Genomic DNA, 19,379 nt, shown 5'->3' with positions numbered 1-19,379 from the left:
AATGTTTTCTGCTTCTCTGTCTATGGAATCCCCTATCACTACTACACTTCTCTTCCCCCCTCTCCCCACTTCCTTTCTGAGCTACAGAGCCGGACTCAGTACCAGAGATATGGTCACTGCGGCCTCCCCCCCGTCACCCCTCCTAATAGCATCCAAAGTGTAGTTATTATTGAAAGGAAGCTGGCTTCCTATTCCCCTTCTCTCTCCTGACAGTCATCCAGGGACCTACCTCCTGCAACTTAGGGGTGACTACCTCCCTGTAGCTCCTATCTATCACCTCCTCATTCTCCCATATAAGCCAAAGGCCATCGAGATGCAGCTCCAGTTCCTTAACACCTGTCTCCGAGAATGAAAATTTATTACTACCCACTTTGCTTGTTGCTAGCTTGAATTTCAAAAAACAAATACAAACTTGCCATGAAACATAGATTTACCAAGCTATTACTAGAATTTTGTAAATCAATTGTTAAAAGCCCCAAGATTTGGAAATTTACACTGCAGCTGAAATTATCAATCTATCTTCATTAAAGTTGACACAATCTGCCTGGTTCCAACTTGAAGAATAAGCTGGCCACTCACTTGTGATGCCCTCTGTCATGATATCAGTCATCTTGCAGCAGGAAGACAGCATTCTCATGCTGAGTTGGTCCACCACCAGCACCTGAAAAGAAACAAGTACATATATTAATAACAATGTCAACACTGCCAGTCCTAATAGAAATGGACATTATTTCTCTGAATCAATATCCCAGAATTCCAGCAACTCTTCTGGTAAGTTAATCATTCGGTCACCAATTCTTGATGGTTTGCATATGAATCACCCAATAAGTGATGAAGAGCACATTTCAGATCCTCTGTCCTAAACAAAATTCAGCTGGGCTCTGTTGCAGCTTCAGTTGAGAGGCCATTTCAGTTAATAGCCTCCTGTAGAAAATATTCCACAAAAGAAAACACTCAGGTTGGAGGAGCAACATCTTATATTCCATCTGAGTAGCTTCCAACCTGATGGAATGAACATCAATTTCTCAAACTTCCAGTAATGTCCTCCTCCCTTCACTATTTTCCATTCCCTTTTCCCTCTCTCTCCTTATCTGCCCATCACCTCCCTCCGGTGCTCCTCCCCCTTTTCTTTTTCCCATGGCCATCTGTTTTCTCCAGCCTTGTATCTCTTTCACCAATCAACCTACCAGCTCTGTACTTCACCCCTCCCCTTTCCGGTTTCACCTATCACCTTGTGCTTCTTCCTCCCCTATCCCCAGCTTCTGACTCTGACTCATCATCCATTTTTCTCCAGTCCTGATAAAGGGTTTCGGCCTGAAACATTAACTATATTCTTTTCCATAGCTGCTGCCTGGTCTGCTGAGTTCCTCCAGCGTGTTGCTTGGATTTCCAGCATCTGCAGATTTTCTCTGGTTTGTGATTGGACCACAAAAGAAGATATTCTTATTGATTTTACTACTTTGATTGATATTTCTTGAAAATGATACTCCAAAACAAAGGCATCCTCCTAAACCAAATCTGCACCAGTCCATCATTCATACTAAATGCCTCTTCTATTTCTTGAACACTGAAGGAAATGGAGAGATTCAATACCTTCCATTCTCCCTTCTTCTTCACCTTCTTGATGACATCATTCATAATTTCTGCGGTCAGAAAGAAATGAGCGTTAACCTTCAAATTGAACATAATGTACATCTTTCCCACAGACACACCAAGAGTCAATTTGGCTTTGTACAGGGGGGGTGCAGTGAGTGAATCAATGGCCACTTCATGTCTCTCCACTAGAGTAACAATTACTTAAGTATCTATAAGGACATATCAGTCTGCCACTCAAATCACAACGTTCATTTTTTTCAGGAGATTGAATCAATGACAGAATGTTGAAGTGAACATGGGATAAATGTTTAAATCTTCATCAGCCCTTTCATGGTGTCACACACACTAAAACACAATATGTCATTTTATCACTGTATCTAAGGATGACAAAAATCAAACTGTTCTCTGGATCAAACAGAATGTAATTATTTAGACAGCATCTGTTTAAGTTGAAGCAGGGATATAGAACATAGAATAATACAGCACAGTAGAGGCCCTTCAGCCCACAATGTTGTGCCGACCCTCAAACCCTGCCTCCCATATAACCCCCAACTTAAATTCCTCCATGTACCTGTCTAGTAGTCTCTTAAATTTCACTGGTGTATCTGCCTCCACCACTGACTCAGGCAGTGCATTCCACGCACCAACCACTCTCTGAGTAAAAAACCTTCCTCTAATATCCCCTCTGAACTTCCCACCCCTTACCTTAAAGCCACGTCCTCTTGTATTGAGCAGTGGTGCCCTGGAGAAGAGGCGCAGGCTGTCCACTCTATCTATTCCTCTTAATATCTTGTACACCTGTATCATGTCTCCTCTCATCCTCCTTCTCTCCAGAGAATAAAGCCCCAGCTCCCTTAATCTCTGATCATAATGCATACTCTCTAAACCAGGCAGCATCCTGGTAAATCTCCTCTGTACCCTTTCCAATGCTTCCACATCCTTCCTATAGTGAGGTGACCAGAACTGGACACAGTACTCCAAGGGTGGCCAAACCAGAGTTTTGTAGAGCTGCATCATTAACTCACGACTCTTAAACTCTATCCCTCGACTTATGAAAGCTAACACCCCATAAGCTTTCTTAACTACCCTATCTACCCTTGAGGCAACTTTCAGGGATCTATGAACATGTACCCCCAGATCGCTTCTCTCCTCCACACTACCAAATATCCTGCCATTTACTTTGTACTCTGCCTTGGAGTTTGTCCTTCCAAAGTGTACCACCTTCCACTTCTCCAGGTTGAACTCCATCTGCCACTTCTCAACCCACTTCTGCATCCTATCAATGTCTCTCTGCAATCTTCGACAATTCTCTACACTATCCACAACGCCACCAACCTTTGTGCAGTCTGCAAACTTGCCAACCTACCCTTCTACCCCCACATCCAGGTTGTTAATAAAAATCACGAAAAGTAGAGGTCCCAGAACCGATCCCTGTGAGACACTAGTCATAGCACTCCAATCTGAATGTTCTCCCTCCACCACAACCCTCTGCTTTCTGCAGGCAAGCCAATTCTGAATCCACCTGGCCAAACTTCCCTGGATCCCATGCCTTCTGACTTTCTGAATAAGCCTACCATGTGGAACCTTGTCAAATGCCTTACTAAAATCCATGTAGATCACATCCACTACACTACACTCATCTATATGCCTGGTCACCTCCTCAAAGAACTCTATCAGGCTTGTTAGACACAATCTGCCCTTCATAAAGCCATGTCCCTGATCAGATCATCATTCTCCAAATGCCCATAGATCCTATCTCTAAGAATCTTTTCTAACAGCTTTCCTACCACAGACTTAAGTCTCACTGGTCTATAATTACCCGGAACAAGGAGACAACATTTGCCTCCCTCCAATCCTCCAGTACCATTCCCGTGGACAACGAGGACATAAAGATCCTAGCCAGAGGCTCAGCAATCTCTTCCCTTGTCTCGTGGAGCAGCCTGGGGAATATTCCATCAGGTCCCGGGGACTTATCTGTCCTAATGTATTTTAACAACTCCAACACCTCCTCTCCCTTAATATCAACATGCTCCAGAACTTCAACCTTACTCATATTGTCCTCACCGTCATCAAGTTCCCTCTCATTGGTGAATACCAAAGAGAAGTATTCATTGAGGACCTTGCTCACTTCCACAGCCTCCAGGCACATCTTCCCACCTTTATCTCTAATCTGTCCTACCTTCAATCCTGTCATCCTTTTTCTCTTCACATAACTGAAGTATGCCTAGGGGTTTTCCTTTACCTTACTCGCCAAGGCCTTCTCATGCCCCCTTCTTGCTCTCTTCAGCCCCTTCTTAAGCTCTTTTCTTGTTACCCTATATTCCTCAATAGACCCATCTGATCCTTGCTTCCTAAACCTCATGTATTCTGCCTTCTTCCACCTGACTAGATTTTCACCTCACTTGTCACCCATGGTTCCTTTATCCTACCATTCTTTACCTTCCTCAAAATATAATTTTGTCTTTTTTTTTGTTTTTAAAGTACAACTGTGCACTTGGAGTTGACTCATTTGCTGATGGGGTATTTTTGCTAGCTAGTAAGATTACATTCCTGTTCCTCATCCAAATGCATTCTTTCAAGTCAAGTCAAGTCACTTTTTATTGTCATTTCGACCATAACTGCTGGTACAGTACACAGTAAAAATGAGACAATGTTTTTCAGGACCATGGTGCTACTTGAAACAATACAAAAACTACACTGAACTATGTAAAACAACACAAAAAAACTACACTAGACTACAGACCTACCCAGGACTGCATAAAGTGCACAAAACAGTGCAGGCATTGCAATAAATAATAAACAAGACAATAGGCACAGTAGAGAGCAGTAAGTTGGTGTCAGTCCAGGCTCTGGGTATTGAGGAGTCTGATGGCTTGGGGGAAGAAACTGTTACATAGTCTGGTCGTGAGAACCTGAATGCTTCAGTGCCTTTTCCCAGATGGCAGGAGGGAGAAAAGCTTGTATGAGGGGTGCGTGGGGTCCTTCATAATGCTGTTTGCTTTGCAGATGCAGCATGTAGTGTAAATGTCTGTAATGGCAGGAAGAGAGACCCCGATGATCTCAGCTGACCTCACTATCCTCTGCACGGTCTTGCGATCCGAGATGGTGCATTTTTCAAACCAGGCAGTGATGCAGCTGCTCAGGATGCTCTCAATACAACCTCTGTAGAATGTGATGAGGATGGAGGATGGGAGAGATGGACTTTCCTCAGCCTTCGCAGAAAGTAGAGACACTGCTGGGCTTTCTTTGCTATGGAGCTGGTGTTAAGGGACCAGGTGAGATTCTCCATCAGGTGAACACCAAGAAATTTGGTGCTCTTAACGATCTCTATTGAGGAGCCGTTGATGTTCAGTGGAGAGTGGTTGCTCCGTGCCCTCTTGAAGTCAACAACCATCTCCTTTGTTTTGTTCACATTCAGAGGCAGGTTGTTGGCTCTGCACCAGTCTGTTAGCCGCTGTACCTCCTCTCTGTAAGCTGACTCGTCATTCTTGCTGATGAGACCCACCACGGTCGTGTCATCGGCGAACTTGATGATGTGGTTCGAGCTGTGTGTTGCAGCACAGTCGTGGGTCAGCAGAGTGAACAGCAGTGGACTGAGCACGGAACCCTGGGGGCCCCCGTGCTCAGTGTGATGATGTTAGAGATGCTGCTCCCAATCTGGACTGACTGAGGTCTCCCAGTCAGGAAGTCTAGTATCCAGTTGCAGAAGGAGGTGTTCAGGCCCAATAGGCTCAGCTTTCCAATCAGTTTCTCAGGGATGATTGTGTTGAATGCTGAACTGAAGTCTATGAACAGCATTCGAAAGTACGTGTCTTTTTTGTCCAGGTGGGTTAGGGCCAGGTGGAGGGTGATGGCAATGGCGTCGTCTGTTGAACGGTTGGGACGGTACGCGAACTGCAGGGGGTCCAGTGAGAGGGGCAGCAGGGTCTTGATGTGCCTCATGACGAGCCTCTCGAAACACTTCATGATGATGGATGTGAGAGCAACGGGATGGTAGTCATTGAGGCAGGACACTGAAAACTTCTTCGGCACGGGGACAATGGTGGCGGCCTTGAAGCACGTTGGAATGATGGCGCTGCTCAGGGAGATGTTGAAGATGTCAGTGAGAACATCTGCTAGCTGGTCTGCATAGCATTCTACCAGGAATATTGTTAGGTCCAGCAGCCTTCCGTGGACCTTCCGTGAGACACAGCACCTGGTCATTTGGAGGAGGGGTGGACTTCCTCGCCGCCACGTCATTTTCCACCTCAAAACGAGCATTGACATTGTTCAGCGCATCTGGGAGGGAGGCATCACATGCACAGTCAGGTGATGTTGTCCTGTAGTTTCCTTTCCAGACCTTGAGGATTTAAGTCATGGAGCCATTCAGAACAGAAACAGGCCCTTCAACTTAACTGGCCCATGATGACCAAGGTGCCTCATCCAAGTTAGTCCCACTTGCAGGTGTTCAGTCCATAACCTCTTAAACCTTTCCAATCCATGCACCTGTCCACCTGTTATTTTACCTGTCTTAACCACCTACCCGGGCTCATCATTCCACATACTGTATTTACCCTCTGTGTAAAAAATTTCTCAAGTTCCTATTAAATTTTTTAACTCCTACTTTAAATTTATACTCTCTCAATATTGATTTTCCAACCCTATCTACAGCCCTCATGATTTCATACTTCTCTATAAGATCATTTCTCAGTCTCCCACACCCAGAAATAAAGTCCCAGATTGCCCAACTTCTTCCTATAGCTCAGTCCCTCAAAAATAACCCTCCACTATCATTTTATCTCTACTAATACAAAGATAATTTTGAATCTAATTTGCCAGCTCATCCTGAATCCTTGTGATTAATCTTTTGGACCAATCTCCCACGTGGGACCTTGTCAACTGCCTTCCTGAAAACCACATGCACTACATTAAGTACACTGCTCTCATCAATATATGTTGTTATCACTTCAAAAAATTCAATCAAATTGATTGGATAGGACGAAGACAAAAGAGACCACAGATCTAGAACAAAAAGCACAAATAAGTCCTGATGTAGGATCTCATTGCAAAACATCAACCTACACCTTCTTCCTCCACAGATGCTGCTTGGCCTTCTGAGATCTTTCCAAAGTTCTGGGCTCTTTAGTCATATAGGATCTCTCCCTGACAAAACCATGCTGACTGAATTTAATTAATCTCAGTCTTTCAGAGTGAAAGTTAATCTTGTCCCTCAAAATATTTTCTCAATAGCATCCCTACTACTGACATTAAAATTGCAGTTCATTAATTACCTGACACATTTCTTGAACAAGGTACCACATCTGATACCTCACCTGCACAAGCGAAGATTTAGAAATCTCTGTAAGGTCCCAACAATATGGTCCCTTGTCTCCGATAGCTATCTTTGTCTTCCCTAGCCAGGGATATATCTCCATTTTAATAACAGCAACTAGCAATGTTTTAAACTTTCACTGTCCCACTCTATCAATTCCCTAACCACAACAACATCCTCCAAGAATGAGAGTAACCATTTCACATCAAGGACTGTCACATCAAGGTTGTGTGGGAAAACTGACGTCAGCAGATATCAAAAGGAAAATATTCCCATGGTCGGAGTCCTGTCTCACACAATGGTAAGTTGTTCTGGCTGTCAGAGGACATCGCAGAGACATTTCATCAGAGACACCTAGACCCAAGTACCCTCAGCTTTCTCATCAACAACCTCTTTTCTAGTATAACTTGATGGTTATTGATCATTTATAATCATCTATTGGCATCTCTGCAGAAAAAGAGGCCATTCATATCTGCATGAAGCAAAACTTCAAACATGGGCTGATGAGTGGAAAGTAACATTTGTAAAGTAAAATGTCAAACAATGAGCAGCTCCAGCAGAAGTGCAGCCTCCTACCCTTGGTTTTCACTGGCGTTACCATCACCAGCTTATTCCACTGGTATCCCGACCCCACAAACATCTAACCTATCTGTTCCTGGTGCCCAGATGTTGCCCATTGACAACAGTGGCCAAAACTGGAGTGCCTGCCACCAAGAAAGGTGCCAGTAGTAGATGCATGCAAACACTGCTACCTTCAGGCTCCTCTCTAGTAATGCACTGTATTGTCACTCCATCATGATCCCAGGGCCTGAACTTCAGTGAGCTCCTGCCTCACCACTTCAGTGACCCAAGTTCAGTCCTGGTCTCTAGTGCTGTCTGTATGAACTTCCATGTCATGGTCATACAGCACTGAACAAGCCCCTCTCCCCACCACACATGAACAACACTAATCCTGGTTTTATTTAATCTCTTCATTAACCTCTACCTCCTCATGTTTGAACATTCACTATGTACAGTAGGGCAACTTACAGTAACCTATGGACCTGCACACCTTTAGAGTGTGGGAGGAAACCTGAAGATCAGGAAGAGATCTGCACAGTCACAGAGAGAATGCACAAACTCCACAAAGACAGCATCTGAGATTGTGATTTAACCATGGCTGCTGGAGATGTCTGCTCTACTGCAGCACTGTGCCATCCCTAGCCTACATGTTCTCCATGACGGTGTGGATTTTCCCAGAAGCTCTAGTTTACTCCCTTATCTTAAAAGTGTGCAGACTGCTAGGTTAATTGTCTACTTTGGAGGGAGCTGAGGAGAATGAAACTGGATTAGAGTGAATGGTTGGATTAATTAAACACATCAAATCAGCCATGATGGAATGGCAGAGCAAGGTCAATGGGATGAATGGCCTAATTCTGCTCTTTTGTCTTATGGTCTTGTTCGGTGTTGGACACGAGAGGTCAAAGCTTCCCTGCTGTGTGATTCCATGGCCCTCACATCAAACAGCAACTCAGCGATGACAGCATTGTAGCTGTACCTTTACCGAAAGAGCTCAGTGACTCAAGCAGGCAGTATATCAACATCTTCTCAAGGGTTCTTAGGACTGAGCATGAAGTTAGTACTGGTCTTGCCAGCAAGGCGGACATCCTGAAAATGAATAAAAGTCTAGTGGAGCGTTTAGGTTCAATTATGGGCTAAGGTAGCCTTTGTGTGTTTGTGAGACTGGATGAATAAATAAGTGAACATTGAGTGAATGAGCTGATAGAAAAGGTTTCAATACAATGAAAGGAAAATGGAAGAACACAAAATGTCTGTTTCCAGTCATGGCAGAAGGATCATGTAAATAATGGAGCAAGTTGACAGAAAGCAAATTAGCATTACTAAATAAATAGATTCTTCATTGTTATTGCCAGATTGTCAGGTGATTTCAGAAAATGCTACAAGCTTATAAACAAGTATGGTTGTAAATAACGGTATTTGGAATGCCAGTATTAAAAAAAACAAGCATAATAAAATGCTGTCGTCACTGCATTATGCTTTCTAAGCATCAAACTGTAACAACAATGCTGCTCTTTTGTCTGGTGAGAAACACATTAATGAGGGACAGTAAGTCAAGGGGGTACTGGAAGAATAAAGGAACTTGGTCAGATCCTCAAAAATATTCAACAACTCAATAAAGAGATAAAGAGTGATAAAGAGATATGAGATGCGTACATTTATTAGCTAGCATAACATATCTAAGCAAGGACGTTATGTTAGAGCTGTAAACAATCTTGGTTAGAATTATTGCCTGTGTACTGTCTACAGTCCTGGACATCACCCTACGGAAAAGAGGTGTTGTAAGCTAAATGGCTTCCTTCTGTGCTTTACATTTCCTGAGATTCTAACACCGAGTCAGTCCTTCATGTTCAATATATAAAGGCATTTGCATTAAAACTGCGCGGATGCATTTTCACTGCCACAGGAGCAGTAATCTCATCAGGAGGATTCTGAAACAGCTGGTGGCTTTATCTGGAGAGTCCAAAACCTCTTCTAGTTAATCTTTGGAAAAAGCTTTGTCAACCACCTGACTCACCTGCCAGACAATGATGGGCAAATCAGAATATGTATCCTGTACCATCTTTCAATGAATAAATCAGACTGATGGGATATGGCCGGTGGCTGGTGGCTTAGTCATGTAAAGGGAAAGTATTTAAAAAATCCTTCAAGCATTCTGTGAATTATTATAGCATCTACATTTCAGCTGCACTGTCCAATTGGTTCCTTCTCAACTTGGTGCACTGTTCTCTCCAACTGCGATCTCAGAAAGCAGGAAAGATTAAATACAATAATTGAAACAAAGATATGAGTAAACTGTATTTTGCTGATATCTGATATATGCTTGTTATCTTACATGTGCTTTATGTGCCTTGTGCTGTGTATGACTGTTTGTACTGTGTTTTGCACCTTGGCCCCAGAGTAACACTGTTTCATTTGACTGTATTCATATGCAGTTGAATGACAATTAAACTTGAACTTGAACTAGCTTATTTTTTGTTCCAGATTCTTTCAATCTCTGCTGAAAGGTTAGTTCTGAAGGAAATGATATCACAAACATATGAGAAAGTGCCTGTATTTAATGGAATTTAGTTTTAAGGTCCAGATGTACTTGGCTGAGTAGTAAAGGTCAGTGAAGACCAACTGGCTGGAGTTTCTATGCAACATACTCAACCTCTTGCTTCCGCATTCTGAGGTCTGAGATCCCCCACCTGTTTCAAAAAGCCAGCTATTGCACCAGTGCCCAAGTTGAGTGTGGTGATCTTCCTCAATGACTACTGTCCAGAGGCACTTTCATCAATTATAATGAAATGCTCCCAGAGGCCGATTCTGGCACGAAACAACTCCTGCCTCAGAAATTATCTTGGTCTGCTCTAACTTGCCCTGGGGACAGTGGGACAATGGGCAGGGGGAGGCAGAAGGGGGTGGGAAGGTGTGGAGAGGGGGGTAAGAGATGTGGAGAGAGGAAGAGGGGGTTAAGGGGAAGAGTGGAGGCAGGGAGAGTGGGGAAAAGGAGGAAGAGGAGAAGGTGTGGAGGGGTAGAGGGAGGAAGGGGGAGTTGGAGAGGAGGTGGGAAGAGGTTTAGAGGGAGGATGGGAGAAGGGAAAGGTGGAGATGTGGAGAGGGAAAGGTGAGGGGGACAAGGAGGAAGGGAGAGAGGGAGGAGGGGAGAGAGGGAGGAGGGGAGAGAGGGAGGAGGGGAGAGAGGGAGAAGGGGTGGTGTGGAGAGGTTTAGAGGGAGGAGAGGAGAGGAGGATGGGTGAGGGGGAAGGAGAGGGTGTAATTAGAAGTGCAGAGAAGGATAGAAGGAGAAGCTGAGAAAGGGTGCAGAGATGGCTTTGTTGCCAAGTTTGCAGATGATACGAAGATTGGTGGATGGGCAGATAGTGTTGAGGAAACAGGTAGAATGCAGAAGGACTTAGACAGATTAGGAAAATGGGCAAGAAAGTGGCAAATGAAATAACATGTTGGAAAATGCATGGTCATTTTCAGAGAGACTGAAATGCCTGAATCTCCTTTGCCTGGACATTCATTTCTGAATATTTAAGGAAAAACTCACAAGTATGCTAAACCATCTCAAAGCCTTCCCTTGGTCCCAAGCTGTGAACAAACCCAAAGGTGGAACCTTAAAATAAGAGGGGGGAGATATAGATGGCATTGCTGTAAATCTGCAGAGCAAGGACTGCATTTGTACTTGGAGTCTCTGGGTGTCATGGTCTGGTCTGTGAAGTCCACATTCCATTTACGGTCCGGTCCATTGTTCCTTGTTCCAGGTTTTCCAGTTTTCCCTTGTTCTGTTGAGGCACCTGATTCTTATTTTGGGCTGGCTACATAAATAGCTCCTGGATTCAGCTTCATTTGCTGGACTGTTCCCTTTCCCTCACCTTCCTCCTGAAGCCTTTGCCTGCATTGCTGTCAAGTTCTACTGCCGGAGCAAGACTGGAGCCTTGCTGTGTCTAGATGAGGAACTGTCTATTATTGATGGGAACTGTCTCTGTGTCCATGCCTTTGCTAGGTAGGTCTGGCTGTTTGCTGCTGCCTTGTGTTGTGAACCATCTCTCTGTGTTCTGTGTATGAGTCCTGGTCCTATGTCCTGGTCCCTAGGGGGGTCCTGACTCTGTGTAGAGCCCTGGCCCCAAGTCCTGTTCCTAAGGAGGAGTCCTGGCTCTGTGTTCCATATCCCTGTGTTCCTGTTGTTCTCAAGACCATGTCCCTGTGTTCAGGTGTCCCAAGATCGAGTCAAGGCTTTGGGTTCTTGTCCTGTCCACGTGCCTCATCCTGTGCAGGAGTTCCATGTCTAGTCCTGCAGCCAAGCCTCGAAGAACCCAAGCCACGTCCAGTCCTGTAGACACGTCATGGCCTCGCCTAATTCTGGGGTCCAAGCCCAAGTCAAGACCCAGATTCTGGGTCCTTGTCCAGTCTGTGACTTGGAGTCCAAGCCCAGGCCTCTAGTTTCCAATTCCTTGTCCTGGTCCTGCTTTCCTAGCCAAAGTCCTCAGCCTAGTCTGTGTCCCTGTCGCAGCTCCTAGTCTGTGTCATGTCCTGTCCCTAACTCTAGTCCAGTTCCTGGTACTTCAGTGTCTGTGTCTTGCATTTGGGTCCGCTGCCAGCACCCCCCACCCCACCATATGACACTGGATGCCAACGGAGGGTTTATCAGAGTTTTCCAAGGGGCCAAGACACTGCAATAGAGTGCTGCAACTGGAGATGAAACTGAGAGATTTTTCAGAGAGCAGAAGGAATAAATGTTAAGAATGAAAAACAGTGGAAATACTTCAAAGATCAGTAGCATCTGCGGGGAGAAACAAAAATCTCTTCAAAAGGAGAAATGTTAATTGTGTCTCACTGCATGGCTACTTCCTGAGTTGCTGTATATTCCTGCATTCTCAATCCTGTGTGGGTAATTCCCAATTTGCTGTATATTTCTGCATTCTTGTTTCTATTTTAGACTTCCTGCACCATTTAGACAAGAGGTGATGAAAACCGAGTGATTATACAAACTCTTTAATTAATGAAGGATACGTTACAAAGGATATGTGTTCATTCAAGACAGCAATGTATCTCCTTAAAAATCTCGCCTAATTGTTCTCTGATTCAATTTTCAAACAGCCACAAACCCCACCACCAAACCCCAGATGATCGCTGGGAGATGTGCTGCTGATGAAAGGCGTATTATGCTATTAATTGTCTCTTGTATAGTTTTGTTTCTATTCTGAATAATTGCAGGTCTAGGTACAATCTCCAGAATACCACCTCACATGCAAAATGGGAATTCCAGACCAAACTTTAATCATTGAAGGATGCTCATCAGCTGTGGCAGGGTTTGAATGCTATCACCTCTTAGAAAGTGAAACCAAGCAACATAGATGACAACAAGGCTTCGCTCCCAGATGAACACAATGCCTTTTATGCTCAATTTGACCATCAAAACATTGGGGACACCTTCATGAACTCCCACAGTCCCTGATGACCTGTGATTTCAGCCTCTGAGGCTGACATGAGAGATTTTTCAAGAGGACAGACACACTGAAAGCATTTGGCCAACCCTACTTCAAGCAGGCTTCAAATATGCCAGTGCCCAAGAAAAATGTGGTAACCTGCCTTAATGACTATCATCCAATCACACCTACATCCACTACGATGAAGTGCTTCGAAAGGTTGGTGATGAAACATTTCAACTCCAGCCTGAGAAACGACTTGGATCCACTCCAATTTGCCAACCATCACAACAAGTCAAAGCAAATGCCATCTCATTGGCACTTCACTCAGCCCTAGAACATCTGGACATCAGGATGCCCTTTGTTGACTACAACTCAGCATTCCATGCTATTATCCCCTCAAAACTAATCAATGGGCTACAGGATCTTCACCTCAATACCACTTTACGCAACTGGATCCTTGATTTCCTCACTTGCAGAATCCAGTCAGTTTGGTTTGTCAACATCTCTTCCACAATCTCCATCAACACAGGTGCTCCACAAGGTTGTGTGCTTAGCTCCCTGCTCTACTCAACTTGTACTTATGACTTACGATTGTGAGGCTAAGCACCGTTACAATGCCATATTTAAGTTTGTTTTTGGCACCGAATTTGGTCAAATCAAAGATGGTGACAAATCAGCATATAGTTGGGAGATTGAAAATCAGGCTGAGTGGTGCCACAGCAACAACCTCTCACTCGATGTCAGCAAAACTAAGCAACTGATTATTGACTTCAGGAGGAGGAAACCAGGGGTCCATAAGCCAGTCCTCATTGGGGGATCACAGGTGGAGAGCAACTTTAAACTCCCCAATGTTATCATTTCATAGGATCTATCCTGGGTCCAACGTGTAGGTGCCATTATGAAGAAAACATGGCAGCACCTCTACTTACTTAGAAGTCTGTGAAGAACTGGCATGTCATGTAAAATTCTGACAAACTTTTATACATGTGTATTGGAGAGTATATTGACAGGTTGCATCACAGCCTGGTATGGAAACACTAATGCCCTTGAACAGAAAACCATACAGAAAATGGGTATGGCCCAACCCATCACGGGCAAAGCCGTCCCTACCATTGAGCACATCTACGCAGAGCACTGTTGCAGGAAAGCACCGTCCATCAGCAGGGACCCCCACCACCCAGGTCATGCTCTCTTCTCACAGCTGCCATCAGTAAGGCTCAGGAGCCTCAGGACTCACAGCACCAGGTTCAGGAACAGTTACCACGCCTGAACCATCAGGCTCTTAAACCAAAGGGGATAACTTCACTTGCCCATTACTGAACTGTTCCCACAACCTATGGACTGACTTTCATGGACTCTTCATCTTGTGTTCTGATATTTATTGCTTATTTATTTATTATTATTTTTTCTTTTTGTATTTGCACAGTTTGGTTTTATTCTGCACATTGGTTGCTTTTCCATCTTTTTGGGTGTGATCTTTCACCAATTCTATTGTTTCTTGTATTTACTATGATTGCCAGCAAGAAAGTGAATCTCGGGGTGTTATATGATGATATGCATGTACTTTGATAATAAATTTACTTTGACTTTGAACTTTGCAAATTCTAACCATTCTACTATCTGTCAGTCAATATTCAGGCTTTGTTTGTTATCAGAATCTGCCAGAACATTTGTCTTGCTAGTTTTGTCCACTGATTATTTTGATTCATGGCCTTGTGCAATGTGAAAACCAAGCAACATGTTGGCAGATGAAAGAAGACCCACAGGTAAGTTAAGGATGTGCTACAGTAGGGCGGGAGAAAAGTTTGATCTGAGGGTGTCAAATCATCGGCTAAGACCACAGGTCATTCACTAAAGGAGTTTGGAGCAGCCACAGTTCCTTGTTCTGCTGTGGACCTCAGCACATAGTCCCCGGTAGTTGTACTACAAACCACAGCCCAAGTTACACCATGTCTTCCACTGAAGTCACTGGAAATAAGAACAGCGGGGGCTTATAAAACTTCAGCTTTATTATTGACCATATAATACCACACTAAATTGAAATCTATCACTTTATGCTTAGAAAGTGAGAATGTGAATTAATTGCGTTTAACAGCTGGAGTGTTTGACACAGTGGTGGTGACTATGTCAGCAATAAATTAAACTGCTATCAGGACCAAGAATAGATCCTCCCAAAAACAGCTGTTCTATAGAATTTTTTAAAAATCTGGTCTGATAAACATTCTGTTTTATCCTCTGAAACTACATTATCAGGCATTTCTTAAATGCCTAAGATTATCGTCACTGCATGGATACAGCAGGGGCTGTATTGTGCTGTAATGTTTGATCTTCTACTCTCCACTGACACTACAAGAATTCAGTCCATTTCAACACAATTATAAGCTGGCTGGTGTAGCAGCATCTGTACTGGACTTTGAGGCAAATGGTCCTGGGTTTAAATCCAGCCGGCTCCTTGCACACTTTCCATCCTTGCTGGGTTGACTGTCAAGCTAGCAACTCGGCCTCATTTTTTAAAAAAAAAGCAAAGTGCTGTGGAAATGACAAAAGTGCTGCTTGATGCACAAGGCGTGAAAAGAAACAAAAAAAAACATAACTATAACAGGAGCCTGGGTGTTGACTTGCCAAACACCTGTCCAATGTGTCCATGGTGGCTGGAAGTCTGAGTCACCGGTAAAACTCACTATTGACCTGGATAACCACAAGTATTTGATGAAAGTGGGGGTGCTGAAGAAACTACCAGTTGACATCATTCTGGGGAGAGACTTAGCTGAATTACATGACTTACTGAGGAAGGAAAATAGCCAATCACATCCATTTGTTAATCCAAGAGTTTCTTATTTTATCAAGATTCTGGTTAAAACCAAAGCAATGGCTGGATTACAGTTTCTGCCTGACTTGAATGCAGGGAGAGGAACCAAAAGGCCTAGAAAGTTGTGCCAGCAATGGCACCATGAGAATTATGCTGGTTCTCCATTGATATTTTTACAGATGATGTACCCATTGATGACTTGGGAGGGGTCATGAAGGTCTAGAAGGGGACTTGGGAAGGTTGACAGCTCCCATCTCAATGGCCCCCAACCAGTGGAGCTGCAGAAGATCTTTGCTGATTTTCCACACCTGTTTCAGCAGAGACCAAGGCTGATAAAGGTCCAAAAACATTCCATCAGGATCAGACCAGGCTAGGGTTCAGTATGCCAACACTGCTACAGATGGCTAGAGCGGGTGAGATTTGGATCATGCTGGAACTAGGAATCATCAAGCCTTCAGATAATGAGTGGAGCAGTCCTATCGTTATCATCCCCCAGAAGGATGGCACTCTAAGGCTATGCATTGATTTCCAGAAGTTGAAAGCCATTTCTTTTATTGATGCTTATCCTATGCCCCACATTGATGACCTACTAGAAAGAATTGGATGAGCAAGCTACATTACCACACTGGATAGTTGTAAAGGCTATTGGCAGATTCTCCTGGATGAGCAGCCAAAACCCCTCGCTGCCATCCGCACACTCCTGGGTCTGCTTCAATTCACTGTGATGACCTGAGGTATTATCCTCATTATCATCACATGACCACATTATCATCCAGATTGTTGATTATAGATGACAAATAACAGACCCAGCACTAATCCCTGTGGCACTCCACCAGTCACAGGTCTCCAGTTAAAGAGGCAACCATATACTACCATTCTCTGGCTTCTCCCACAAAACCAGTGTCTAATCCAATATACTGCATCATCTTGAATGCCAAGCAAATGAACCTTCTTGAATAGCCTCCCATGTGGAACCTTGTCAATGCCTTGCTGAAGTCCACGTAACCAACATCTACTGCCTTGCCTTCATCAACTTTCCTGGTAACTTCCTCAAAAAAACTCCTTAAGTTTGGTTTGAAACAATCTACTACACACAAAGCTGCTGACTATCCTTAATCAGTCCATGTTTCTCCAAATACTCAAAACACAAAATGCTGGCAGAACTCAGCAGGCCAGACAGCATCTATGGGAGGAGGTAGTGACGACGTTTCGGGCTGAAACCCTTCATCAGGAGTGAAGTAACATGGGATGGTCAAGGGGGGATAAGAAGTGGAGGGAGGGATAAAGTAGAGAGCTAGGAAGTGATAGGTTGGAGGGAAATGGGCTAGGGGGAAGGTGGAGAATTATGGGAAATAAAAGAGAAAGAAAGGTAGGGCTGGGGGAGATATATTGAGGGGGGAAAAAAGAGTGAAAGAGAACCAGACTGAAATAATAGATAGGGATGGGGGTAAGGGGGGGGGCAGTGAACTCAATCATATTCTGATCATTGCCTCCTAAGGGTTCCTTTACATTAAGCTCCCTAATAAGATCTGGGTTATTATGTTACATCCAATCTCAGATAGCCTTTCCCTTCTAGGCTCACCCCCATCCCTATCTATTATTTCAGTCTGGTTCTCTTTCTCTCTTTTCCCCCCTCAATATATCTCCCCCTGGCCCTACCTTTCTTTCTCTTTTATTTCCCATAATTCTCCACCTTCCCCCAGCCCATTTCCCTCCAACCTATCACTTCCTAGCTCTCTACTTTATCCCCCCCCCACTTCTTATCCCCCCCTTGACCATCCCATGTTACTTCACTCCTGATGAAGGGTTTCGGCCTGAAACGTCGTCACTACCTCCTCCCATAGATGCTGTCTGGCCTGCTGAGTTCTGCCAGCATTTTGTGTTTTTATTTATTTCCAGCATCTGCAGATTCACTCGTGTTTTCTCCAAATACTCAGTCCCTTAGCATGCCTTCCAGTAATTTACCCACTACTGATGTCAGACTCACCAGCCTATAATTTCCTGGTTTATTTCTAGAATCTTTCTTAAACAGAGGAACAATATTAGCTGTCTGCCAATCCTCTCATACCCCACTTATAGCTAAGGATGATTTAAATATCTCTGCTAGAGACCCGGCAATTTCTGTACTTGCTAAATGCTCCTCCTGAGGGAACATTTTCACTGGCCCTGGGAATTTATCCACCCTAATTTGCCTGAAGACAGCAAACACCTTCTCCTCTGGATTGGTGCTGGGCCCATGAAGTTGATGCCATTTTGCCTCACTTCTATGAACTCTGTGTCTATCTCCTTAGTAAAAACAGATGCAAACAATTCATTTAAGATCTCAGTAGCATTTGGAATGAGGTGGACGAGCTTGTGGCACAATTACAGATTGGTCAGTATGACGCTGTGATTGGTCACTGAGTTGTGGCTGAAAGAAGGCTGTAGTTGTGAGCTTAACATAAAAGGACATACTTCGTATTGAAAGGACGGGCAGGAAGGCATAGGCAGTGGTGTGATTCTGTTGGTAAGAGATGGAATTACATCTAAGAGGTGACATAGGGTCAGAGAATGTTGAATCTTTGTGGGTAGAATTAAGAAATTGCAAGGATAAAAGAACTATTAGGGGAATCCTATATACACCTCCAAACAGGAGCCAAAATATGGGGTTAATATTGCAAAGGGAGCTGGAAAGGGCATGTAATAAGAGTAATGACACAATTGTAATGGGGGGACTTCAATATGCAAAGCGATTGGGAAAATAAGATTGGTGTTGGGTCACAAGAGAGGGAATTTGTTGAATGAATGGGAGATGGCTTTTTAGAGCAGCTTGCGCTTGAGCCTAGAAGGGGAAAGGGTATCTGAGATTGGATGTAACATAATAACCCAGATCTTATTAGGGAGCTTAATGTAAAGGAACCCTTCAGAGGCAATGATCAGAATATGATTGAGTTCACACTGCAATTTGAGAGGGAGAAGTGTAATTCACATATATCAGCATCGCAATGAAATAAAGGGAATTACAGATGCACGGGAGAGGAGCTTGCCCAGGTGGATTGGAGGAGAATACTGGCGGGATGACAGCAGAGCAGAGAAGGCTGAGGTTTCTAGGAATAGTTCACAAAGCACAGGATAGATAAGTCCCACAGAAGAAGTTATCAAATGGCAGAGGTAGGCAACCTTGGCCGACAAGGAAAGTTGGGGACTGCGTATAAGGTAACAGAAGTGAGTGGGCAGTTGGAATATCAGGAAGTTTTGAAACCCAACAAAAGGCAACAAAAAAAGATATAAGGGAAAAAAGATGAAATATGAGGACAAAGTAGGCAATAATATAAAACAAGATACTAAAAGCTTTTTCAGTTATATGAAGAGTAAAAGGCAGGTGAGAGTTTATTGGGCCACTGAAGAATTATGCTGGTGAGGTAGTAATGGGGTCAAAGAAGTATCAGATGACTTTAATGAGTACTTTGCAGCAGTCTTCACTGTTGAAGACACTAGCAATGTGCTAGAGGTCCAAGAGGGTCAGGGAGCAAGCCAAAGGTTGTGTACAATTCTAGTCACCATATCATTGGAAGGGTGTGATTAAACTTCAGAGGGTACAGAGAAGATTCACAAGGATAGATGACTCAAGTTATGAGAGACCATATAACCATAAGACATAGGAGCAGAGTTAGGCCATTCAGCCCATCAAGTGGGTGGAAGTTAG

General features: G+C 43.9%; 1 protein-coding gene across 1 annotated transcript in view; it reads right to left on the bottom strand.

Moving 5' to 3' along the window:
- The window catches only part of LOC140731126 (syntaxin-binding protein 1-like), a 134,140-nt gene that overhangs the window by 89,343 nt on the left and 25,418 nt on the right, over window positions 1-19,379 (bottom strand). Inside the window, 2 exon segments of the mRNA XM_073052443.1 lie at window positions 580-661; window positions 1,594-1,643. Of these exon segments, the coding sequence (XP_072908544.1) occupies window positions 580-661; window positions 1,594-1,643 (132 nt within the window).

Source organism: Hemitrygon akajei, chromosome 7 (genome assembly GCF_048418815.1).
Source record: "Hemitrygon akajei chromosome 7, sHemAka1.3, whole genome shotgun sequence".
In the NCBI taxonomy this organism is placed as follows: domain Eukaryota; kingdom Metazoa; phylum Chordata; class Chondrichthyes; order Myliobatiformes; family Dasyatidae; genus Hemitrygon; species Hemitrygon akajei.
The sequence above is the reverse complement of the archived record's forward strand: the minus strand, read 5'-3'. Positions and strand labels throughout refer to the sequence as shown.